Source organism: Stegodyphus dumicola, chromosome 2 (assembly GCF_044657685.1).
Source record: "Stegodyphus dumicola isolate Sdum_Otavi_A_Nest chromosome 2, ASM4465768v1".
NCBI classification, from domain to species: Eukaryota; Metazoa; Arthropoda; class Arachnida; order Araneae; family Eresidae; genus Stegodyphus; species Stegodyphus dumicola.
Genome location: NC_140769.1, coordinates 270,174,779 through 270,202,022, shown reverse-complemented (window position 1 = coordinate 270,202,022; position 27,244 = coordinate 270,174,779). Strand labels below are relative to the sequence as shown.

At 31.3% G+C, this 27,244-nt stretch overlaps 1 protein-coding gene, 1 long non-coding RNA gene and 1 pseudogene across 3 annotated transcripts in view; 1 reads left to right on the top strand and 2 right to left on the bottom strand.

Moving 5' to 3' along the window:
* LOC118203532 (uncharacterized) overlaps positions 1 to 7,020 on the bottom strand; it is a 96,947-nt pseudogene extending 89,927 nt beyond the window's left edge. Inside the window, exon 1 of the transcript XR_015039287.1 lies at positions 6,787 to 7,020. The product of XR_015039287.1 is annotated as an uncharacterized LOC118203532 (transcript). The remainder of the gene's footprint in view (positions 1 to 6,786) is intronic.
* A 175-nt stretch (positions 7,021 to 7,195) lies between these two features.
* On the top strand, positions 7,196 to 27,123 carry LOC118203572 (uncharacterized). The gene is made up of 3 exons (XR_004760592.2): positions 7,196 to 7,598; positions 9,715 to 9,857; positions 26,887 to 27,123. It is a non-coding gene; the product is annotated as an uncharacterized LOC118203572 (long non-coding RNA).
* Fak (protein tyrosine kinase 2 Fak) overlaps positions 17,596 to 27,244 on the bottom strand; it is a 90,850-nt gene continuing 81,201 nt past the window's right edge. Inside the window, exon 28 of the mRNA XM_085812138.1 lies at positions 17,596 to 23,387. Coding sequence (XP_085668264.1) covers positions 23,010 to 23,387 — 378 coding nt within the window. The 3' untranslated portion in view covers positions 17,596 to 23,009. The remainder of the gene's footprint in view (positions 23,388 to 27,244) is intronic.

Sequence of the window (27,244 nt, the reverse complement as noted above, 5' to 3'; positions counted from 1 at the left end):
CCACACGTCCCTATTTTGACTGGACAGTCCGGCTTTTTGGAGGACTCCTGCGTCCCACAGATTTTTAAAAATGTCCTGCTTTTTAGAAAACATCTGCATTTCTTATTTTAAATGTACTGTAAAAATATATTACCTATTATTTATTAATTATTATAGTAAACATAAAGAAATAAAAAATACACAAATAAAAAAACGCATAAAATGCATGCAGAGTAAACTAAATTAGGCGATGTAACAAGTTAGATTTACTCGGTGGTGTTTCATCATTGTCGTTACATCTCGTCAAGGAATATGTATTATTACCGGAGGAACAGCTAGCGTTAGCTAAAGGGCTATTTGCTTTCCACACCATAAACCACAATCAAAGTTTCGGATCAATTGATTGTACATCGCAAATGACATTGTACGACAAAAAATCTACATGTGCAAGGACAAAAACCGAAGTAATTATTTGTAATGTTTTCCACCATATTCGTTTTCACAATTGCAGAAAGAATTAAGATTAAATGTACATTTATATCCATATATTATGATGCTTTTAACCAGAAAGATTTATAATTATTTCCCACAACTGTTAACTTTTTGATCCAGAAACAAGAATTAAAATTAGAATATTAGATTTTGTTTCACTGCCGGGTGAAACTTCATAAATAATTTTTGATTCAATAAGAACTATTTTAAAAAAGAATAATTTGAACAATAATATTATTGCCTATTGTGAGGATAACACTAGCACAAATTTTGGTGGAAAAGCTAGAGGAGGCATCAATAACGTTTTTACGAAACTTAACGAACATTTGAACCAAAAAATTATTGGAGTAAGTTGTGCAGCGCACATTCTACAGCATCTGACTTACTTCCAGTGGATCTTGAAAATATCATTGCAAAAATTTATTCGAATTTTTATATATATACTGTGTGTGTTAAAAGTTTGAAGGATTTTTGTGAAAGTACAGAAATCGAATATTAAAAAAGGAGATTTTATGGGAATATGTGAAAAAATCTTTTCAATTAGAATCCATTTTCCGAAAAATAATATTTGCGAAAACGATCATTTTGATGAGGTGTCATTGGTAAAAAAATATATTACTGAAGAAAAAATTAAATGTTGGCTGTCTGCAAATGTGGAAACAGACAAAAAGTGGACGGAGTATTTTCTTCATTTTAAACAGAATAATATTCCTTATGAAAATATTTTGAAAATTGTAGAACACGCGCTGTCCCTTCCAGGAACAACTGCAGCAACAGAACGAGTTTTTTCTAGTAGCAATAAAACATGGACAGTTGAAAAAACGCAGTTGAACATTGAAACTTTAAAATCCGTATTAAGGGTAAAATATAATTTGACCAATTCATGCGTGAAATTTCACGACATTCTAATGAATGATCCAAATCTATTGCAAAGTATTCACTTGTATAAAAAATATGGCCGTGAAAGAAAATCATAATTTTTTAAGTAAAATTTTTAATTAATTAAAAATAATATTCAAATTATAGTTTTTTTACAAATATTTTTATAGTTACCAATAGGTAATACAGTCAAAAGTCGTTAATTCGGACACCCATAATCCGGAATGATCTATAATCCGGACCTCAAAGCTAAAATCTTTCTGCGCATGCGCCGCATTGACGCATGCGCATAGGCATTTACGCATGCGCGCAAGACCTTTACGACTTGCATATGCGTCTGCGCAAGCGTAGAATACGTTTTCGCGAGCGCGTTTAATAACGGACGGTATAAGCTAAAATTATCTAATTATCTATTAATGTTGATGATTGCGTTGTTCCTTAATCTTCGAATTGGATCCGGCTTATTATTTTTTGCAGACTGTAAGAGCAATTTTATAAAAGTAAGCTTGAACTTTCGATTATGTCAAATAGAATTTCCGATGCTGGAGCTCCCAAAGGATCTACAAAACGAAAGTATGTTTGGATGTCCATCAAACAAAAAGTGGAATTGCTACAAAAAATGGATAAAGGCATATCCTTTGTTTATCTAACCGTTCCGAAATCTGTTTATCAATTTCACGCTGCTCTGCGGGGGGGGGGGACGTCGCGGCGAGCGATGAACTGGAAGTTGATCTGTCAGCACTATCGTTATCTTCAGGGCAGATGTTTTTATTTTAGTCGGCTTATAATTCCTTACTATATGTTGTATTTCATTTCGATCTACTCGGTCTTTGATATGATTTAAATCAAATTCCTCCTCATTATAAATATCACGAATACAAATCAAATAGTTTTCTGGTTGCAATTTTCTAATTTCGACTATGCCCAATGTATGCTTTACGCATGCGCGCGTTGATAGAAATGTTTAATACAGTAAACAAATAAATATTAAGCTTCTTTTTTTGTAAATTTTGATACCCTTTAGATCATAATTGCTCATTATTTTATAAATTACGGTTTCATATTTTTAATTTTATGATTTCTGCATGCGATCTTACCAGATTTAAACTGATGATCTATAATGCGGAAAAATCGATAATCCGGAATCGCCAAAGTCCCGACGAGTCCGGATTAAAGACTTTTGACTGTAATAAATATATTTTTGTATATTTACAGACAAGTATACGAATGTATACAATAAAAAATATATTTTTTTAATTATTGGTCTGCTCTCATTACTAAATTACAATTCTCATTTCATTCCATTTGTCCTATTGCGTCTCAATGAAAAATGTGGTCACTTTATCTTTGATCAATTGTGAAATGCAAATTTACTTTAGTCTGGGTATAATAAATGACATCAGATATGATTTTAATCAGTTTATTTAAGATTTTTTGTATGTGTGCATGCGAGTGCGAGAGGCAGATTTTTCTCTTTTCACTGAGATACATATTCACAAGAAATGAATAATTCTATATAAAAAAAAGAACATGTCGATGTATAGCATTAAGAAAAGGAAGAAAGCCTAGATATGCAGATATTTTTATATAAAATCTAGTAGGTTACATACAAATATATATTGAGTATTTAAATAAAATCTGCATCAATCTAAGTTTTTTTTTGCTTAATTTAACAGACTGGCTTAATTTAACAGACTGGTTATGTTACTAACTGGTTATGTTATAAACTAACAGACAACTTAATAGGTAAACATATAGAAAAGAAATCTCTCCAATGCTCCGTGATTTATGCAATAATATATAAGTAATAAATAAGGGTGCTACTTTGGTAGACGGTTGCACGGATTTTTGGCGATTTACGTTGGCGCAATTGTTGGCGCGATTTCTACAAACGTCGGCCATCTTGAAAAACGCTGTTTTTACGCATAGTAAAGTATTCGAAACTTAAAAAGAAAATAAATATCGTTAGAAATAATGGATTAATTTTTTTGTTGAAAATGTCGTTTTTTAAGATGGCAGGCAAGTGTAAATAAATACATTTACTATGAGTATAATATACTAAAGTAAGGTTATTGTTACTTTCATATAGCAAAGAAGAGAATAAAAACACCGCTATAAAAACATTGTGCCAATGTTTAATTAGATTAAAATATTACTGAAATTGAATATCGAAATAAAAAACATCATCCAACATTTAAAATAATTAGGATATTATTAAATTTAAATACTTTAAAATACGTTATATAGAATATAATATATATATATATTATATAGAATAAATACATTTACTACGAGTATAAAATACTAAAGAAAGGTTAAATTATTACTTTCATATAGCATAGAAATAGAATAAAAATACCACTATAAACACATTGCGCCAACATTTAATTGGATTAAAATATTACGTAAATCGAATATCGAATTAAAAACCATCATACCAACGTTTAAAAGAATTAAAATATTACTTAAATTAAATACTTTAAAATAAGTAAATAAGAACGCTTCGTATACTAGAGCTAAAGTGACAGCAATTAGTTTATTGTTGGTAAAAAAGGAGGAATGTCTAATAATTTTCTTACCGTTACAGCGGTTATTTCTTCCAACATGACCACAATATCATATACGGCCGTCTCAGAATCGGCTCTTCTAACGGTCTTCATCTATGATCTACACTTTCGCACTTCATTGAAGAAACAATTAGCGACGTTTCCTTCAAAAATTTAAAATAAATTTCCTCTGACCCTTGTAAGAATTTATAAATAAATCTTTGATTAGGAAAGCCAGGCTGGCGAAAATAAGGTCTCTAAGGACAATTTTTTGATTCCGAAACCAAAAATTCTTGGTACTTAACAATAACAACATTAATCTTTGAGAGGGACATATCGGTTTTCTATGAAATCTAAGGAATTCGAAGAGATGAATAATAAAATTTTAAAATGGCGCGGTAATGTACAAATATTCAGTAACTAACCAGGGAGCTGATTAAAACATTCATCTTTGAAGACATCTTTGAGACATTTTTGAAGGAATTCGAAGATATGAATTAAATTTTAAAATGGCGCGGTAATGCTCAAATTTTCAGCAACCTATCAGGGAGCTGATTACAGCTCATTAATGCACAAATATTCTAAAACCAATCAGAGAGCTGATTACATCACGCCTAGAATTAAAATTATTTAAATAATCATACATAATAAAATCATTTTAAAAAAGAAATGCAAAATTAAATTGTATTTTAATATTTAACAGCCATAAATAATGTTTAAAACATTAGATTAAATTTATAGATATTAAAACCAATTACTTTTAAAGTAAGGTGACGTCATTGATTACATCATCCACAGCATAAAATTTCATAAAATATGATAAAGAATAAAATTTTTATTTCAAATAAAAATGCAAAATTAAATTGATTTTTAATATTTAGAAGCCATAAATAATATTTAAAACACAGAATTTATGCATAATAACATGCATTATTTTTAAAATAAAATGTCAACAAAGTATCGGTTACCATAAATAACTTATCCAGCAATGGGTTTACCATAAGTCGTAATACTCGCCAAAAGAAAAATTGCCAAAAACTCGCCAAAATCCGTGCAACCGTCTACCAAAGTAGCACCTAAATAAGAACTTTTATAATGTAAATGTTGCATTTGTTAAATATAAAACACATGTATCATGTGTATGGTAAATTTTTTTCCCGTTTTCTTTTAATTTTTCTTGGTTCATACTGTCCTTCTTTATAAAAATTTTTGCTTCCAGATCTTCATTTCCGCAAAATTATTTATCAATACCTGGACATCCATTTCCTTAGCCATCTCAACTTCTGCGCTTAATAGTGATAGGTTTGACAACCGATCTTGCGCCGTAGTATTTTTCAAATATGTTTTTATTAGTTTCAGTTTTGAAAATTATCTCTCACTTGTGACTGTAGTTAGAGGTAATGATAAATACAATATAAAAAAAAATTGCACACTTTTGAATAATTGCTTGCCATATCATAATATGGTAGTTGCTTAATTCTTAGTGGATTTCAAATTTTGGATTTCTGTTCTGAAAGTATTTATAAATAACCGCAGTTGTACTTCAGAAGCATTAGTAAAGTCTTCTTCACATGTTTTCTGTATTTTTTTAAACATTATTAATAATTTCCAAATCTGTTAATGATGACAGAGTTTTGAATTCTAAAAAGGAAAACGTAATTTTGATTTTTGTCATTCCAGTCATTCTACATTTTAACTGAGTATTTAAAATATCGACAGCAACATAAAGAACTTACTTTACACAATATTTCAGAATTTTTAAACCTGTTATCCTCATATAACTCATCATTTTTTTTTTTTTTTTTTTTTTTTTTTTTTTTTTTGTCTCTATTTTTCTTTCATTTTTAAATTTAACTTCTGTGTCCCGTTTATTAGTAATAAACTCAGCTTCTTAGATAGATCAGAGATATTACTAGAGAGTCTCCCGAAGAAAGTAAACTCAACCTTTTAAAACATTCTCTGAAAAACACATAAATATTTTAAAGAATTTCAAAATACTTATGTAGCTCTCTTACACCTTGCACTGCATCACTGCACATGCTCACCTCAAGAAATTCAGAATTTGTTCTCACAGCCTAGCCCCAGTTATCAGTAATAACTTGAATGCTGTTCTCTAGAGGGAAATCAAAATGAAAGCATACAGCTTTTTTGTTTTGCTTTTAATTGAAATTTATGTGTGTGAAACACTGAATTTAGCTGTTTCATCTGCTTCCAAGGGTTTCCTATCTGCATCATAGTATATGTAGGGGGCTCTTAAAAACTTAAAAGAAGACTGATTTTAAGTTTAAATATGTAAATGTAATTCAGCAGGACATTCAAGGGCCCACTAAGCCTTCGGGTCCCTATGTGACAGCATTCCTTGCAAACCCTTAATAACACCACTGAGTCCATAATAAGGAAATTTATAAAAATTTCAGAAATTTTTTCTAAACCTCGTAAGTTTAAAATGATTTTTGTTCCTGAACAAAGCAATGAATGTTTTGAAAATTTCTAACAAATTCAAAATTGTTTTTTATTCCTCTAGTTTCTAAATTATACGAGGTCTACAACATATTTACAAAATAGGCATTTCTATTAGTTACAGTTTAAAATATGTTAAAACTGACACCTAAAAAAAAAATGATACTTAACAGAAGTTAAAACAGAAATAAATAAAACTCATGTATCATCTACAAATTAAAACTACATATTTTTAATTAATTTTGCGTTTCAAATGATAAAATTTGAGTTAACCAATACCCAGCAATGAAAAAGCATAAAGTATTTACAAATGAAACTGTTTACCCTGTTCCTTTAAAAAGCATCAAAATTTAAATGCAGATCATGTGTGATAATTTTTTAATATTTGTAACATGATACAAAATAAATATGATTAGGAAAAAATAAATACTTAAAGCAACGAATGAATACATAGCCTTTACGACATAACACTATTTGCATGTTCTATTGCAAGTCTATTTTGTTCAAAGAATATTAATATCAGAAAACGGATTAATAAAAAAGAAGTAATATATTCCTTTAAATAATGCAAATGTCAGAAAAATACACTACTTAATTTCCAGTTAAATTTAAAACTAAACGACATTAGCCTAATGTAAGATTGCAACATACAATTCAAAATACGATTAATTTCCCGACATTCCCTGTACCTTAATTCAAAATAACCTCACTTTCAGATTACAGATTTCGAAGTTTCGATTTCGAATCGAATGACGTCACTCAAACAACTAGAGCTAAAAGTCTTTTAGCTTGATTTTTCGCCCTTCGGTGCAAAACGACTTAGCGGGTGCAAAACAAGATATCTGTCCCAAGGCCAACTTGAACTTATACTCAAGCCTTGATGTGTTCAAAAATATGTATTCTCTCTAAAATGAATTCTGTACGAAGGAAATGAATTCTTTTACATTTCCAATTAAAATAAAAGATGTTCAGAAAAAACTGTTAATTTACAATCTCTTTGCATTGTGGAATATTTTGTGTTCTAAACACATCGATTTTTTTTTTTTTTTTTTAATCATCACTAAATCAGACTTGATGAAATTAAAACAAAGTGTACTTTTCAATTCTGGTTAAATCGAATTCATCTTTGATGGAATTTTATGTGTATCTTTCATCATTAATGAATTTGTTTTAGCATTGCGTTGTATCGATTAAAAATTTCTCAGTGTTGCTTAATTTTTTTTAACAAGACATTCTGAACAGGTATGTAAAATTAATAGTATTTTTAAACATACCAAGAGATCTGTAATCACTAAGTCAATGTTTTCATGACCCTGTACATAATATTAGTCATGATGAAATATTTGTATACCCTTAGTAATATAATCATATGTACATATTTTTAAACATAAGTGTTTATTATAAAGAGTGGTTTGATAAAGCACTAAAGAAATATGAAAAGGCTGCATGCTTACTAGTTTTTTTCCTTAAAACTCAATATAATGTCATACAATTATTCATATCAAAGAATAGATTCTAAACACGAATATTAAAAAATATAAATAACACCTAGGACACTGGAAAGTAAATGCATGTTTTTTAACATAACCAGTGAAAATACCTTAAAAGCAGCTGTCTCTTTTAAATAATTGACATGTATGCTAACTATCGATTCCCAAATTTAACCACTTTTCATTCATTCTAACATTACAACATGTTTATTATCAGACATAGTTTTTGCACTCATAAATGACTTGAAAAGCAAGTTAGTGCATACTAATTAAAGAAATGTTTCTTGTCATGACGCTTAAAAAAAACCAATTTGCAGTTGAGTTTAAATTCATAATTTGAAAGAAATTTCCATTAACTGTCTTTTAAGAGTCATCAAAAATCATGTTCATTGTGAAACACTGGAAGGTTGTACATGTTTTTTTAACATAACCCATGAAAATGATTTAAAGGTAGCAGTCTATTTTAGGTAATTGACATGTATGCTAACTACTGATTCCCAAATTTTAACCACTTTTCATTCATTCTGGCATTATAAACATCAAAACATGTTTAGCTTTCACACTCATAAATGACACGAAAAACAGGCTTGTGCATACTGATTGAAAAAATTTTTCTTGTCATGAAGCTTAAAAAAGCTCACAGAGTTCATAAAAAGCATGCTTCAATTGCTTCTCATTGTGAAAGGATGTTTTTAATATAAATTGTGGAAGTACTTTAAAAAGCAACAGTTATTATTTATTTTTACCTAGTTAAAGGTTTAAAAAGTGAAGATGAGTATTACTAAGTTGGTAGTTCTTTCAGAAATGGTACGAGTTTGATCAATCATAAATTTAATTTTGTCGAGGAAGCATATTATATCAACATTTGTAAAGAATTGCTTTTAATATCTAATAATAGGCGTAAAAAATTAAAATGAAGAGTGCTAAATTAAGATTACTTTCAAAAATAGTACAAGTTTGCTCAAAAAATGGGGAAAGTGCAGAATTACCCACTGCTTGGTGCATTTCTAAGAATTGCATATACTCGGTATCCATGTACACATCGACCTATTTTCACTTTAAAAAAAATCCCAGAATTGCACAAAAATGGCATTGCGCACTCCCATGACTTTATCCATGTACACATTGACCTGTTTCCACTTAAAAAGTCAAAGAAAATTGACAAAAATCTAATGCTTCTTACTCTTGTAAAAAGCACCAAACAAATAAGTGGCCGATTCTGCACTTTACCCAAAAAACAAATTTACTTTTGTTGATAGAGTATATTTGTAACATCTGTTTTTGTGCAATACATGAACATATATATAAAATTTTTAAAAATAAGTCTGAGCAAAATATAATTTATTATAAAAATTTTTTTTATGTAATCAGATAGTTGCAATTAAGTTTCTATTTAATGAGAATATCTATTGATTTCATTTATATGATGGTAATGGATTTTCATAGTTTTGGAAGTACTTCGAAATTATGCAATGAAGATATTAATTATAAAATTGGCTCTTTGATTTTATATTTTCACAATTTCCGTAGAAACTGCACTGTTAAAAAGAGGAATATTTTGGAATTTTATAACATTGAAAGATATTCAAAGACAGATCTGAATTTTACTAATTTTTTCCATTAAATAGATACCTTTGTCAAGAAATGGGCTCATTATTACATGATTATTTTACTTTATTTATTTTTCTCTAGTGTAGAATTGGGTGCTCCTTGGATTAGTGAAAAATTTTGGCAATGAGACCTCATTTCTGGTTACCATAATAGTTTTAACTTTTTTGAGCTTTCTTCTCATTATTTTTTTTAAACCTTCCAGCGGCCGCGCGTATGTGTGAAATACACTAGATATTAATTTCACAATTGTTTCATAGGCCAGAGGGTGCTATGACCGCGTGTCTTTGGCTATTCTCTCCTCTTCACTCACCCTTCTTTCAGTCGTCTGCTGGATTTCGAGGGGTTAATGCTAGTCTGCAGATTTACTATTTGTATTCCAGAAATACGTGCGACCGTTGAAGTAAGTTTTTGTTATACTATCTAATTTCCTCTTTCATTATAGAAAAAATTTATTCTTTTGCATCTAAATCTTATGCTTTTATATAATTTGTGTGCATAATTACTTTTAATGATAAAATAGAAGCACTGTATACATCACATACGTGCGACCATATATGATATTTTTGTTCTTCTCAGTTATAGTGAATAAAAGTAAAATGCTTGACATGAATGATCCGAAGGAGCTTGAGATTATAAGAAATACAGTCAAAAGTCGTTAATCCGGACTCCTCGGGACTTCGGCGATTCCGGATTATAGATCATCAGTTTAAATCTGGTAAGATGGCATGCAGAAATTACAAAATTAAAAATATGAAACCGTAATTTATGAAATAAAGAAAAATTATGATCTAAAGGGTATCAAAATTTACAAAAAGAAAAAGCTTAATATTTATTTGTTTACTTTATTAAACATTTCCTTCAATGTAAGTTGCTTCGTTTCATGTGATAATACTTTCTCTTTAATTCTATTAAACAGACATAATTTCTTGTTTAGTTACAAAGTTCCGCTGTTCAAGTCCTATAATTGCTGTGTTGAGAATACCGACTAATTTGTCAATCGAAATGTTTTTGTTTTCAATAACCTCTGGGTCACTTTCTTCACTATCGGAAGCGAATTATAATGACGAGGAACTTGATTTAAATCATATCAAAGACGGAGTACATCGAGATGAAATACTACACTTAGTACGGAATTATAAATCAAATAAAATAAAAACATCTGCCCTGAAGATAAGGATAGTGCTCACAGATTAACTTCCAATCCGCCGCGTGAAATTGATAAACAGATTTCGGATTTCAAAACATACTTTCGCTTTGTAGATACAAATTACATATTAGTAAATATATATCGGAAATTCTATTTGACATTATCTTTCTAATCTATCATAATCTAATGACATTTCTGCCCCCCCTTTCTGCCGCAGAGCAGCGTGAAATTGATAAACAGATTTCCGATTTCGAAACATACTTTCGCTTTGTAGTAAATATATATCGGAAATTCTATTTGACATAATCGAAAGTTCAAGCTTACTTTTATAAAATTGCTCTAACAGTCTGCAAAAAATAATAAGCCGGATCCAATTCAAAGATTAAGGAACAACACAATCTGCAACATTAACTGAATTAGATAACTTTAGCTTAGCGTATAACTCCGTTACACATTAAACGCACATGCGCACAAACATATTCGCAGCCGTAAGGGTCTTACGCGCTCTCGTAAATGCCTGTGCGCATGCGTGAAAGCGACGCATGCGCAGAAAGTTTGTAGCTTTGAGGTCCGGATTATGGGTGTCCGAATTAACGACTTTTGACTGTATGCTTTTATGTGACAGTGATGACGATGAGGACATTATTTTAGATGAAAGCATTACAGATGGAGAAGAGCGAATTTCAGAAAGAGAAGGTGATTCCGAATCGGAGATAAGTGTAGAGAGCAATTCTGAAGAGGAAAATAATGATGATAATTCTTCCAAAACATATGGTGCCTTTAATATGTGGATAATGTCCTTTTTTAACTATAAAATTTCCATTTATGATATTTTCTTTATGTTTAACCCTTTTCTTGCACACAGTTCATTAGCGTATATAGGGGGTTGTTTCCACTATATACTTCCAGCAGGTACACAAATTTCCTTAATTGGTCGCTGACACATTTTTTGAAAAAAATTTTGCTTTCTCATATCCTATTCAGAATAGATCCTCTACATCTTTTGTTAATTACCACAGATACTAAACAACTTTATGGGATGCTACCGTTTACCCAGTTCAAACCATGTCTGTTTTTTATAAGCCATAGATTTGTTCGTCTTTTTCTCTACATTTTCAAATCGAAGGGTTAAAAATCATCAATATGTTTAAAACATAAAATATTCCACAATGCACAGAGATAGTACATAAATAGTTTTTTCTGAATATATTTTAATTAGAAATGTAAAAGAATTCATTTCCTTTGCACAGAATCCATTTAATGTTTATCGATTCAGATAGCCACTCGCGGTCATGTACTATTTAGGAAAATTTTAGAATGTGGGTGATTCAAAACTATAATTTTTATGTTTGGAAAACTCTCGAAAGTGCGCAGTTCAAGACTGATTTTGTAACTCTTGGGCAGCATTGGAAAAGTCCTGTGTAGTTATTAATGTACAATTTCCTGTAATAGCGTATGCAAAAGTTGTTACTAAGCCTTAGTGGCTTAGTAACAACTTTATTGTAAGCTGTGCAACATTACTTACCAAGTAATGTTGCACAGCTTACTGTAATTGCGTAGGTTGGAAATTTCTAGAACATAACAAGGGTATAAAAGGCCAACCACGATAGCTCCGAAATTTTCTTCAGAGAGCGGATATTTTACTAACACATCTATCCCAGTGACACTTGAGGTGAAATATGAGTTGTCCTTAGATCATATTCCTTTATTAGTCACCCTGGGCCCAGGGGCACCTCCAAAATTAATAATAATGAAAAAGTTAAAATCATAAATTGGAATCATTTTCTTGATTTACTACAGCATAATTCTCCGGTTACTGGTAGTTTAAATTCAAGGAAAGCCATAGATTGAAGAACTTACCAGGGAAATAAATAATGCCAATGACTGTGCTTCAAGATATATAAATAAAGCATTATGCAGGAAAGCTGCCAAGTAGTACTTGTGAATTGATAAAAACATGTAATAGATTAAGAAAGCATTGGCATTTAACTTGGAACCGTCAGCTAAAAAAGGATTTAAATAGACTAACCAAATTAAAAAGGAGATCGATTAGTACCATAATGAAATTTCGGAAGAAAAAATTTGAAGTTCAGATCCTGTTGATGATTCATTATGGATCTTTATTAAAAATCTTAAAATGAAGCTGAGCAGCAATAGACTAATTGACACTGATAATAGCATAGCCATCACAAATGAAGACAAAGCTCATGTCCTTGATGATCACTTAGAGCAGCAATTTATGCCCAAAAGAATCCCAAGAAACATTAACTTTGTTTATGATGTATGTTATAGTAACAGAGATTGCCTGAATTCACCAACAGTAAGAAACTTGCCAAATTTTGCCACACCTGGGGGAGTCAAGGAGTTAATAAAGAGATTAAAGGCCAAAAAAGCTCCAAGTCATGATGCAATTAACAACGTAGCAAGAAACTTCCCTCGAACGTTACGAAATACACTAGCATCATCAACGCATGCCTTAATAGCAACTATTTCCCAAATAAATGGAAGCATGCAAAAGTAATATTACTTCCAAAGCCAGGCAAAGATGTAACCCGAACTGAGAGTAGACCTATTAGTCTACTCTCAAATCTTGGTAAAATTTATGAAATAATCATTTTCAACAGACTCAAGCCTTTCCTGAATGTTTTACCATCTGAACAGTTCGGCAAATTATCCACTACAAAACAATTAGTAGAATTCTGTGGTGAGGCACTGTATAACCATCAAAATGCTGCCACACTTTCATGCTGGATGTGACGAAAGCTTTCAACCACATCTGGCATGAAGAGCTTATCTCAAATTAATTAACTGCAATATGGACAGGAGGAGCTTATTCAGATAGTAGTTTCCTTCATTACAGAAGGACTTTCTCGGTTTCTGTTGGGAATAACAAGGCAAATATCATGATTATGAATGCTGGAGTCCCCCAGGGGTCCAGTTTGGGACCCATTTTGTACCTGTTATATGTAGCAAATTTTCCTAGAGTACAACTAGACAGAAACCACTTTTTAGGCCTGTTATGCAGATGATATAGCTTTAGCTGTAAAATCACACCTTAAAAGGAAACTTACTCTATTCAGTGAAGCAGTAAAATAACAAAGAATCTGCATAAATGTTTCTCGCGTTTTGATAAAACAACGGCACCTAGAGCCATCAAATTCGGAATAATGTAATCCTCCACCCTAATATGGGCATCTGGAAGCCCTAATTTGGAATTTATTTTGTTATCTATTTCAAATTTTGTAAAACTTTAAAGAATTTTTGATTAACAAACTCAAGGATTTCAAGGCAAGCAATGGCAACGTTGTACAGAAAAGAAAAAAAAAATTATCTCCAGCATGTGAGACCGTGTATCGTAAATTCTAAAGATATGCTCAGTTTAAAATTCTTTTTCAATATTGCTCTTGAACTGATTTGTATGGTTTAAGTGTGAAGAACATGATATTTAATAAATAAAGGTAACACACAAAATGTTAAAAAAATGCCCATTTGTGCATAATTTAAAATCTAAAACCTTTCAGATTTTCTTTTATATATATATATTATTTTTTAAATTATTTTATTTATTTATTTTCCCCTTTCTTCCTAACAGTGTTCCATAGAGCTCCGACACTTCTGATTTTAAAAATTAAGCCCTGGGCATGGACAGTCCCTTGAAAAAAATCAGCATGCTGTCCAGGCGATTCGACCACATCCATATATACATTGTTGGTCCTTTACCTCCATCTGAGGGTAACCCATGATCTGCTCCCACCTGCGTTGACAGATTTACTCGATGGCTCGAAGCTTTTCCTGTACAAAGTATCACTGATGAATCTGTAGCTCGACAATTTATCTCCAATTGGAATACGCCGAATTCGTGCTTCGCCGTATCATTCTTCCACAAATGGCTTGGAGAAAGTTCATCACCGTGACCTAAAAGCAGCCCTAAAGTGTCATAATAATACTTGTTAGACTACGTTGCTTTCTCTTGTGCTTCTTGGTTTACTTTTTTTTTTCAAGCAAGACCTTTAAGGTACATCCGAAGAAATTTATGGCATGACATGGAAAAAATGAATGGTGGAAAAAAATTAAGAGATGGAAAACAATTTTCCACATTTTTGCTAAACTACCACACAAAGTTTGGACAGTTTTTGCCATATAATGTCATTGTGGGGCTGGTGTCACTGAGATGAGTTTACTTATTCATGTGGGTGTCTCTACACCAGCACGAGGTATAAAAGTCTGCGTCCAGCTGCTCAGCTCATTTCGCTCTGAAACACAGTAGTGAATTTTATAGCCTTTCTTGAATGATCTTGTTGTTGTTTTTTTTTTTGCTGCCTTTTATGTGAAATGAGTACATGTTGTCGCTTAGACGAAGGTATGAGATGGAGAATCGTGGGCAGTCCCAAGCTCAGGTTGCAAAAGAACTGGATGTAACTAAAATGCCATCTCTAATTTCTGGAGTCGGTTTGAAAACAGCGGGACAGTGTCCAGAAGACCAGACAAGGTCACCCATGAGCCACAATGACCAATGAAGACCAGCATTAGGTACTTTCAGGCAAGCACCAGAAGACGTCTATAGCCACACAACAGTCTCGTGACCTCACTACTGGCACAGGAACATCAGTTTCAAGGAAGACAGTTGCCAGATGACTCCATGAGAAAAGACCATATGCCTGAAAGCTCTGCTATTTGCATCCCACTCACTCACTCCCACAAAAGAGAGTGTTTTCAATGATGCATTCAACACCAACACTGGGCACATTTTCAGTGGGCTAATGTTCTCTTCACGGATGAGTTCATATTCAGTCTACAACTTGATTCTAGGCAATTATTGGTATAGAGAGAACCCTGGTACTCGATACCATTAAAGCAACATCAAGGAAAGGGATCAATCTAGTGGTGAAGGATGGGCTGGATCATGCAAGATACCCACACTCCATGTGTTTAACTCTGGTCTGGTGAATGTAGAGAGGTACAGGCAGGAGATCTTAGACCTACCTTCAACTTTTCAGGAGTTCTGTTGGCTCCGAGTTCATTTTATAGAAGACAATGCACGACCACATAGGATCCACCCGATTGATAATTATCTAGAAAGCGAGGATATTCAACAAATGGATTGGCCAGACAAATTTTCTGACCTTAATCCTATTGAACATGCTTTTGATGCTCTTGGGAGAGCTACTGAAATATGCCAACCCCCTCCCCAGAACCATTCAGGAATTAAAAGCTGCTCTGGTGTAGGAATGGGTGGTACTTCTACAGGCAATCCTGAACAAATCAGATCAAAGTTTAGATAGATCTCAAGGAAACTCTGTCAACTCTGAGAAAACAAGATTAGATCAAAAATGTTAACAGATTAGGTAACAAGATGTTGAGCTGGCCCAACTAGTATTCATTCCTCAAGCCATAGTTTTAGTACAGATGGCTGCAACACACGCACATACACTTTTGACCGCCCCCCAAAAAAAAGCATTACAAATAATTTGATTATCTCGAAATTTGTTTACAAATGACTACATTTTCAAGGCCAGAGAGTATTGGTTATAGTGCTCGTTTCTGCTGCATACGCAGAGGTAACAATTGCAAACGATTTTTCGTTGCTTTTTTCGTTGTTGACGATGCAATCCCTTGGTTACACAATCTGTTACAATAATGCTGTTACAAGGTGGTCGAGGACTTTAGAGACAACTGAAAGACTTTGAATGTGATTGCATCGTGGGCAGTCCCAAGCTCAGGTGAAGTGGACTGTTCATCCCACGCAACTGGCCACCAGATGCACCATACAGAAGCGGCTGTGCAAAGTTCCTCGCAACAATGGTTGCTGAAAGGTACTCATTTGCTTTTTTTTTTATTTTATTTATTGATTTGGGGGGGCATGGAAGGTGTAGGTGCACAAATGCGAAGCAAGATCGGACGATTGTGCTCCCAGCAGCCTTTAAGAAATCTGCCATTAACTCCACAACATTCATAGAGTCTTCTGAAGTGGTGCCGTTGCCGATCATCATGGCTGTCAGTCGATTAGCATCTTAGTGTTGAGCAATGAATGCCGCTACAGTCTGGGAGCAGATGACCATCTGGTCTGTTTGTGAAGGGGCCAGAGCGTGCAGTCCCAATCAGCCTTTGCTTTGCAGAGGCACATAGATCTGTTGTGATGTGCTATCTCTTATGACAGTAAGATGACCATAGTTATCTTGCATAATATTTTAATACTTCTCATACGGCTCGCATATCTCTGGGCCGTCTACAAGCTGTTGATACTCTTCCTTGACCAGCAGGGTCACCAGATCTCTCGCCAATCGAAGATGCATGAGATATGGTTGGCTGCCAGATACGGGCACTAAAAAATATTGCATATTTGAAGCAATAACTGAGGAATGTCTGGCAGAATGAATTCCGGGATGATATTAGGCAACTTTACAACTCCTTAGCTCAACATTTACAAGTATGTGTCGCCGCCAGAAGGGCAGGTTTAACTAGTTACTGATTTGAACATTCAATGTGCAATTGCAAGCCACTGATGAAATAAGAATTTTTAAAACAATTTTCTGTTTACTAGTCATTTGATTAACTATTTATTATAATAGTTATGAGAGAATTATTCAAGTTCATAAGTTATGAATGTGTTATTGTTAATCATATTACGTTTTCTTTTTCCCCATAAAATAAAAGTTCTGCTTGATTAGAAATTTAAGTAATAATTAAGGCAAAAGCAAAAATTGTCTTAATCTTAAACCTAATATTGAGCATTCTATAATAGCTTAACTAAAAGACTATGTAAAATTTTTTCTAACCCATAAATCTTAAAAAAAATATTCTTTCTCAATTGCAATACTTGCCATAAGAAATATTTTTAGTTTCTTATTGTGAAGAATACCATTTTTTACATAGAGAAAATACCACTAATTTTTTATTATGAAAAACGTAAGCATTATTATCACTTGAGTACACACGTCAGAGTATTTGTAATGAACCCCAAAATTTAAAAATTCAAGAAATTGCAACACAGTTCATTTAAATGCCTTTTAATGTACAGATATAAATATTTAAATTTTAGATATAAAGAAGACAATTCAATTTACAATAAAGCATTTAACATAAGACTAGATTTTTTTTTCTATCGCATGCTATACATTAGGCCAATTGAATACAAAACAATAATAGAGTATAAAAAGTTACAAAACAAAAATATTAAATAAACTATGTAAATATCAATATGTCTAAATACATCTGACAAAATGCTAACTTGCTAATGAGAAAGATGAGATAAATACAATTATTTCATCACATAAAATAAATGCCTTTTAACCCTCTGAGTTGCTAGGCTGTATAGTTTTGATCATAAGTTTTTACACAGCACTTATTGCCCATATTTACGTAATGGCCTGTTTTATCATTTTTTTAATTTTGTTTAATCTTTAATTCATTAAAGAAAATAAGAAAGCAATATATTTCAAATGCAAGGAGGCAACAAATTACTTGGCCAGGTAAAAGCAGTCACGCTACTCAGAAGGTTAGACAATCCAATTTTTACTTCAAAAAAATAATCACATAACCTATTTATATATTAACTTCTAAAAAATGAAAACTTGTTTAATAGAATTTTTTTTAAGTATACACAGAGAAGCTTAAAATACTATGGCAACAGACCAATATTATGCTATGGAATTAAGTAGAAAATGCAAGAATGTTTCCTAGTTTGGTTATTGAATTTAAAGCAGGAAAATAAAGTGTGTTAGCACATATTTAATATTTGATACAATGTGTTAAAATATTTTATAACAGATTTGCTTATTCAAATTATGAAAAGAATACATTCCCTATTGTAAGGTAACATATATTATAACATTTTAACTTATTAATTATAAATTCTCATTCAACCATATTAAAAAAATTATAATCCTTCCAAACACAAATTTAATATTAAAAGGAGGAGAAGAAAACCTCAAAGAAATTTTTCACATAGATTCTCCTTATTTATATATAATTTCAAATCCTCACAGCTAAACTTCTAACGTATTTCTATCAATATGACTGACTAAACACTACTGAAAATCAAGGGAACATATCATACACTGTCTTTTCAATATTCATTAAAGAACATTAAGGGAAAAAATTAATTTACTTACAGGAGATTATTAAGCCATTCTCCCTAAATGTCTTGTAATAAAAACTATTTTTCATTCATAGAGAATATATTCTGAATTTTCAGATTTTCCTTCACTATACATGCATTCAATTGATTTTCATACATTCTATGTACATTAAACTTGCCATTTATAAATTATGCATAACTATATAGACAGATAAATAACATTACTAAATTTAATTAAATAATTAAGAGAAATTAAATAATTAAAAATTATACCACCACAACTCAAATATTCCCATGATCGCACAAATTTAGTCGAGAAAACATACCTGATCATTAAAACTGCACAATTCTAATTTCTTTAACACAAACTTACCCTAGAACAGGATTTCTTAAACTTTTTTCAGTTGCAACCCCTTTTCATCACTGAGATTTTTTCGCGACCCCCCAGGACACGATAATATTTACAAAAATTTTGTGGGATCCCATATGTATCGCGCAAATCCGATACGCACGTGAATGAAACTGTTAATTTTTTCACTTGTACTGTAATATACTATTGCAATTTTAGGTCATTAACTTTAATTTCTGATTTTAAGAACAATGTGAAAATTTTAAATAAGTAAGAGATGAAATGACAGCGTCACGCGCAAAGCAAGGAAAATAAACGTTTATATTATAAAAAGAATGCATCGAAACTTTTTTGTTTTTTTCTTTGTCTGTATTGTCTTAACTTTATATATTTTCAGATACATTGTGTAAAAATATTTGGTAACTGTAAAATTATTATAGGAATTAATAAGTTTAAAGGAACATCAAAACTGCTAAAATTTTTGGCGACACCCTGCTGCAGGCCCCGCACATACAGTTTAAGAAACCCTGCCCTAGAAGTAAAGGTGCCCACGTACTTGATTAAATATTTATAAGCAACTGCTCATCATTACAAGATACCTCTATGTGCTGCAAGTTATCACCTTTGTTTACTTCTTACTGGGAGTCAAAAAGTGAAAAGGACTCAGTAGTTGAAAAGTTTACATAAAATTTTATTCCTCACAAATGACAGGTCTTACTAAAAATAATACAGAACAAATTATTCACTTCTTGGGAACAATGACTTGCTGGAACTCTACAGCATATTAGGTGGTTATAAATCCAAAAACTCTACAGAGAAATACAACACTAACTTAGAAGAACAGATAAAACGCAATCAGCTTTCAACACTAACTTAGAAGAACAGATAAAACGCAATCAGCTTTCAACACTTACCAACCATTACAATATCAGTGTGTTCAGATCTACTCTGATCATTGGATTTCTAGGCAAACAGCAGCAGAAGCTGCCAAACTTCTACTCAGAATCTTCTGGTTATAATTTCCTTCTCACTTTAATCTAAACTGCTTGCCATAAAAATCTACACAAATCTCTGGACATAATGAATATGTGATAAACCATACAATATGTACCTTAGTGCAAGATTGTTTAGTATTTTAATATGTGATAAAATAAGGCATAAAAAATAATCAACATAAAACTGTTAACAAAACTAAAATATGTCATAACATTGCATCAAACACTCAACAATGATAACGTACAGAAGATCAGCTTGTTCTGTAGTTTCAATTTTGATTCCATTTATAAAAATTTAGAGTTTATGTAGTTAGGTGCCTGATTAGTGCAAAGGCAGAACCTACGAGAAAATTGAAAATATACATTTCAGTCTGAAATTTTAGTCACTTATTAGCATTTTAAAGGATAAATCAACTTTTCAATTTCCAATTACTTCATTCTTGTTGATATTAGAAATGTCTACAGTAAAGTCCTTCCATAATTTCTATGTTATATCACATTCCATTTATACAGATGTTCATCCTTTGCACATAAACCTATCAGCAGACAACTGGACAACAGAACACTAGTAATTTGACCCAGGTTCAAATTATGATAAATGGGCTGATTGTAAGAAAGTTTTTGCTGTTGTCCCATACGTAATATTTATTTCCCTTAAAAATTCCACCACAAAGGTATTTCTTCCCTTAGGCAGATTTATAGTGCCTTGTAATCAAATTAATTATTATTAATTATGTTAATAATCCAATTTATCCACATAATTTTGCTGGTGTTACCAGCACACAAGACATAAGATCTTTGATGCATCTCTCATAATGCCTGGCAAAAAAACAGTTCCTAAGAGTGCTGTTGTTCAATGTTTCATAAGACTTTTATCTTTCAAATTATATTTGTGACCGAGAAATTAAAAATAAACGCACTTTTTAATAACTAACATCCTTATTTTTTTAATGATAAATCCAGCTGATATAATTTAAAATAAATTTAATTTATAAAACTTGCACTGATAACTTATGATTAATTCAACTGATAATTTTCAAATTTTTGTTACTAATATAACCATATAATACATACCTTAGTGCAAGATTGTTTATCTTTCTACAGTTGTTATTATCTATCTTCCTACAGTTTCTCCTTTAGTGAGATCCCCACAGTTTAGAACTCTTCAGAGCCATCACGGTTAACAATCAAGGGGCTGGCAAAATCGTCACAATTCGCATCAAGTTCAAAATTAACATGAATTTTAATAAAGTACTCTTAAAAAATCTCTATTGGGCAAAAGAATTTAAGTAATAAAAAAATTCAGTTTTCTTAAAGATAAATATTCAATATATAAAATAAACACATAGCATAATAAAGGTCTGCTGTCTGCGTGTTATATCATATTTGGCCAAAGTGCATTTCTCACAATGACTTACTTGTACATCATTAAAATGAATCACAAACAAAATTCATTTTTAATCATTCAATAATTTTAAAGTTATCAAAAATTTTGTACCAGAAAAATACGCTGGAAAAAAAAAAAAAAAAAAAAAAAAAAAAAAAACACTTGAATTTTCAGACATAATGGTAGAAAATGTTAGATCTGATATTTTATAAGAAATAAATATACAAATTAATTCATCAAATATTTTTGCCATTTGACTAGATATTTTAAAAATATTACTGGATATGAGGGAAAAAAAATACATCACTTTTGTGCTAATTCAAAGCAGAATATGAAACGTGAAACATGCTTTAAAATACAAACAACTATAAATGTATCAATTAATATGTAGAAGAAAAATAATATGCAATAAAAGGCTTAAAAAATCACAGACTAACAAAAATAATCACATAGAAAAAATTGCAATTGCTCAATAGACTTACTACAGAGTACACAAAGAATAGCTTCATTTACAAAAAGTATAAAAAAGGTGAGTACCTAACACATTTTTATTTCCACACAGTAACTAATTATATATTAATTACTATAAACTTGTATTAAATTCTTTAATTAAAAAAAGAATATTGAAAAGCGATTTACACTTTATTTTATTTTTGAATTCTCAATAGAAATCTTTTAACATAAAAAAAAATTACAACTTAAAATTTTACCACTTTTATTAATAGCACAGATCTTTTAAAACCTGTCTTAATGAAATATGCTAACATAGTTTAACACATTGAAATACTTTAAGATTATTTTTTAGAGAAAATTAAACTGTCTTAAAGTTTGTTCACTAGAAAGTAACAAAGATGCATAATATTCAACAATTATACTCTTCGATTAAATTTTGAGTTTATAAGCTATTAGTTTGAGTTTATAAATTATTAGGACATAAGAAAATGAAAAACTTACAATATGTGAGACAATATTACAACTTTTCTGTACATTCAAAATGAATATGACTTTCTAGAATAGAGTGAAATGAATAAAAAATAATATGTCATGATTACATACTTCCATTAATTTCTAAAATGGAGGAACTAAAAAGAAATATAGATTTTTTTTCAGCATACTCAAATCATCTTGTAAAATACTTTTAGATACAAAATGATGTAACAATATATTACTAAATGACAAAGATGGCATCTGTACAAAACAGTGAGGAACATGAAGTGTTAAAAGTTCTAGACTTTTTAGAACACAAAACGTGCAAGCATTTGTACTCTAGATAATCTAAACATAAGAGTCAACACAATTTTTCAAAATATTATATTAAAAAGTAAAAACTCTTACTGAAGAAATATAATTAACCTAAATTAATAATGCACTGAAATGACTATACTTAAATCCCTGAAGAATTTGTACAAAAAATAATGGAAAATAAAATATTTGCTGCTATGGAAAAAAAATTTTAACAGCATAGGATCTATTTATAAGATTAAAAATAGTTGAAGAAAATATACGAGACACTTATACAATAATATTTATAAATTTTGTTCTGTAAATTCAGGCGTGCACCTGAAGCTGAGAATTCTTTAGCAAATAGAAGCCGACACTACGTAACAAAAGCCCCTGCTCTGACATCTCCAGCTTTGGATGTAGTTTCAGAACTGTCTTTGTTAACAATTTCAGACTGCACATTGTAATATGATGATTCCAGAGGCTGTTTTATATTATCATTGTTTACAACAACAGGAGAACTTTCTTCTGCTTGTGGTGGATCTTCTGGCCCCAAACCTGCCTGAACTCGAGCTCTGACAGTGGCAACCGTATCCAGAAGGTTCTTAGCGTTTACTGCAATTATGTGAGCTGCAGAAAGCATGTGCTTTCGATATTCACTGTCTAATGTAGTCTGTGCAAATCTCTGAGCTTGTTTCATAGCTTGCACGAGGTTCACCATGTCTTTGCTAAGCACACTATGAGCCATCTCAATCTAGCAAATAAAATCAAAGTTTTGTAGAATGTCATAGGAAACTAACATAATAAACAGCACAGAAGAATATTTCCACAATAAAATTTTAAATATATTTTATATGAACATATCTATATTTTATGAAATGAGAATTATCACATCATGGACATGCATGGTAGCATCATTAATATCTACAGAAATTGGAACAGATTAAAGAATTTACAGGAAAAAAAAAAGAAATTATTTCCTTCTCTTCTAATCTTTAAAAAAAAAAAAAAAAAAAAAATCTCCATATAGCGTAACTGAATAATACAAAACATAAGTTTCCATATGCTGCTATATCAAATAAAATATAACATGATTTAAAAGTTAATAGAGAAAATTCTGTAAATAGAATGTTATATTATAACATTATGAAAACATAAATAATTTTAAAACAATCACAGATGATTTAAACAATAAACAACTTTGCACTGCAATGCTTTTTTTTTTCAACACCAACTATGCAGTTAACTAATATAAATAATTGTATTACATAATACAACTAACTTCTGGAAATTCAAATCTGTGCCTGTTTTGTTCTGCAAACAGTTTCACAAATTACGAACCTAAAACTTATACAGTACCACCGGTTATTCATATCACTTCTTTTACAAATATATTTTAGTTTATTAAGTGGCTGAGTTTAATAGATGGTGATTCAGTATTGCAAGTATGTCAAATTTGAACAGATGAAATAAACTAACTAATGATTTATCTAATAATTAATACCTAAATTATTCATTAAAAATCAATGCTAAAATTAACCCATTTGCAAAATTCTGAAATTTATTTAAATTTTTTTTTTTTCATAAAAGATTTTATTACATACCTGATGAATTTAAACTTTAGCAAAGACCTGCTCTACTGGTGTTTGTTTTGCATTGTTCATGAACAGCTTTTCAATTGCATTTTCAAGTTCGTAAAGCTGCTGGTAGTTTTTTTGATTTTCAACATTCAGTTCAAGAGTTCTTAGAGTCCGCAGTGCTTTCTTCGATTCAACTGAGGTTGACATGCAGTACTTTTTTTACATATCATATTCACTGTGAGTTTCAGTTTCTGCAGCTTATTTAATACTTTCTATAATATTGTAGGCCCGGTAGTGAAGTGGCTAGCTCATCACGCAGCTGCACCACAGGTCAGGGATTCGATCCCTGGGCTGGGCAAGGTTGACTCAGCCTTTCATCCCTTGAGTGGGTCGATAAAATGAGTACCAAGTTTGCTTGGGGACTAAACACCAGGGGGGTCCTGCAATAAGCTGACCACTTGCCCAGGGCATATGCTGATGCACTCCAGGGCCCAAGGTCAAGAAAGTAGATTTCAGTGCACTGCAGGCCATGGTCCATTAGGGCTGTTGTGCCACTGAGTTTAGCTTTCAGTTATAATATTGTAGTCAGTGTTTTTACATGCCTTCTCAATATTAACATCAACTGCAATATATTAAAAAAATGTTTATAATTTTTGACACTGAGGTCCAAAATTTCTCTAGAACTTTTTCTAAACAAAATCATGTGTTCTAAACTGTGCTTTTGGAGACTGCTTCCCATGCACTGATGATAATATACACAGCCTCTAGCAAAGATACTGACACTTAGTTATCTCCCTCAAGATGCTTACATTTTCATAAGACCGAATTTTGTTTATCATTTAAAAAAAAAAAAAAAAAAAAAAAAAAAAAACCTGTTTTGTAATAACATTTGGAAGCTTTTATAATACCCCGGTCTAAAGGCTGAATGATATAAGTTGTATTTGCAGAAAGAAACACCAATTAAATTTTTCAGAATGATATCAGAAAAGTGTGCAGCACAGTTTTCTAATAGTAAAGTAATCTTTTCATTTTTCAATGCCCTGTTCCATTTCAAATGTAATCAGTAAAAATACTGCCTGTCATCTGGGAGTTCTTGTTATTATGGTCAGTCAAAAGTAAATTCTTGACTCCTTTTAACCCTCTGAGCAGCACAGGATTTTAGATCCATCATGAAGACCGGTATTTAAACAGCATTTATTAACTGAGTTTGTATAATTACTTATTTTAGTCCCTAGTTTCATAAATGTATATTCATTAAGATGATATTTACATTATTAAAGAAAGTAAGAAAGCAAAATATCTTAAACTATAAGCTAATATATGGCCAAGTAGCAAAACTTCTGATGACTGGATAAAGTCGGTCATAACGCTCAGAGGGTTAAACATCAGTTTTCTGCTGTCAATGACCAACACTTTCTTCTTAATTGTTGTATCCCCATTGCATGTTAATAGCAGAGTAACTTGTTCTTTTAATTTCTTAAAACTAGCTGCTGTTTCACTTTTAAACATTAATGTGTGCTCTGTAAAACAGACTAGTATCATCTATGTTAGAAATTTCATATGGCTTGTATTCATTTTTAAGCCTACGTAAAAGATCTTTTGTTCAGTTCTGAGCTGAGTGATGATCCACCCATTGCTTCTTCCCATGTAGTTTCTGATAAAACAATGTTATTTCTCTATTTCCATCTTGTGAGCCATCCTTCAGTTGGTGCTAAATTTTCTACAAATGTTTTAGAAAATTACAGCTTTTATTATCAAAGGAGCTCTAAAAATGAGTATTTTTCAGTCTCATAGCTTGAAACCATTCTAGAAGAGCAATTTCAGCATCTCTCGATTTTCTTTTCCTTCTGCACATGCTTGAGACTCCATTTTATACTAGTTCTTTATCAGTGAATTTTGAGCAATATGTGCTGATACAAGAGGAGCTCACTCACATGCATTTCATCTATGCAATTGGGAAGAGAAAGGTAGCAGCTATTATGGTACATCAAAAAATGTACTCCAGAATCATTGTCTGTACTTGCTTTGAGTAGCTGCTCCATTCTAATTACAACCTCACAGATAAAATGCATATCAGTGAGCTCCACATTCATATAGTAATGCATATCTTTTGAGATCCACACAGGGAATCTTAATTTGCACCAGCAAAATGGTTTTACCTATTCTCAACAGTGCCCGGTATCATCCCAATGCACCATTTAATTATTGTCTTTTCTGCTATCCCAAAAACTACTATCTGTTCTAAAAGTAGAATCTCTCTGGTAGCATAAGGCAGTTATTTCCTTTTGTTTTCTAATTTGATGATAAGCAGACAGCAAATAGTTTGAAATTGTTTACATTTATTAAACACATAGTGTAATTTAAAATACTAAATTTCTGGTTAATAAAAAGCAAACCATAGCAAATATTTGGTTTCAAATTTAGTTTAAAAATAAGACTATTATTTGTTACAACCTGAGCTTTATTTAAAAGGCTATACTTGTTGTACATGATGCAAATTAATACACTCATTATTTTCACATTTACAAAATTTAATAAAATTATTTCTTTCTGTACTACCATATCAGTTTTTAATATATATAAATATATATATGTGTGTAAAATATAAAAAATATGATGGCTTTGCTCTATACGAACAGGCAACTTCTAATTAATTAACTTTCTGCAATTTAGGATCTGCCCCCTAGACAACATTCGACAACATTCTAGCCTATTACACCATTTTGCAAACAGAATGCGAATGCATGCCATTTTGCAAACAGAAGCTTCCCTCTCCCTGTTAGAACCTATGCTGCTGCTCCCATCTTCCTTTTCTCTACAACGCAATACATTTAAAGTAACCTTATTTAGTAATGAATATTGATCTGCTTCTGAAATTGAAATAAAGATATGAAATAGTAAAAAGTGAAATCCTGTGTCTTTTTTGGATATCACCTTAACACTCTGCTACAGAAATGCCTGGACTTGATGACTACAGAAATGCCTGGATGTCCAGCCTCATCAATTATGTGCCATGACTGCCATATCATCA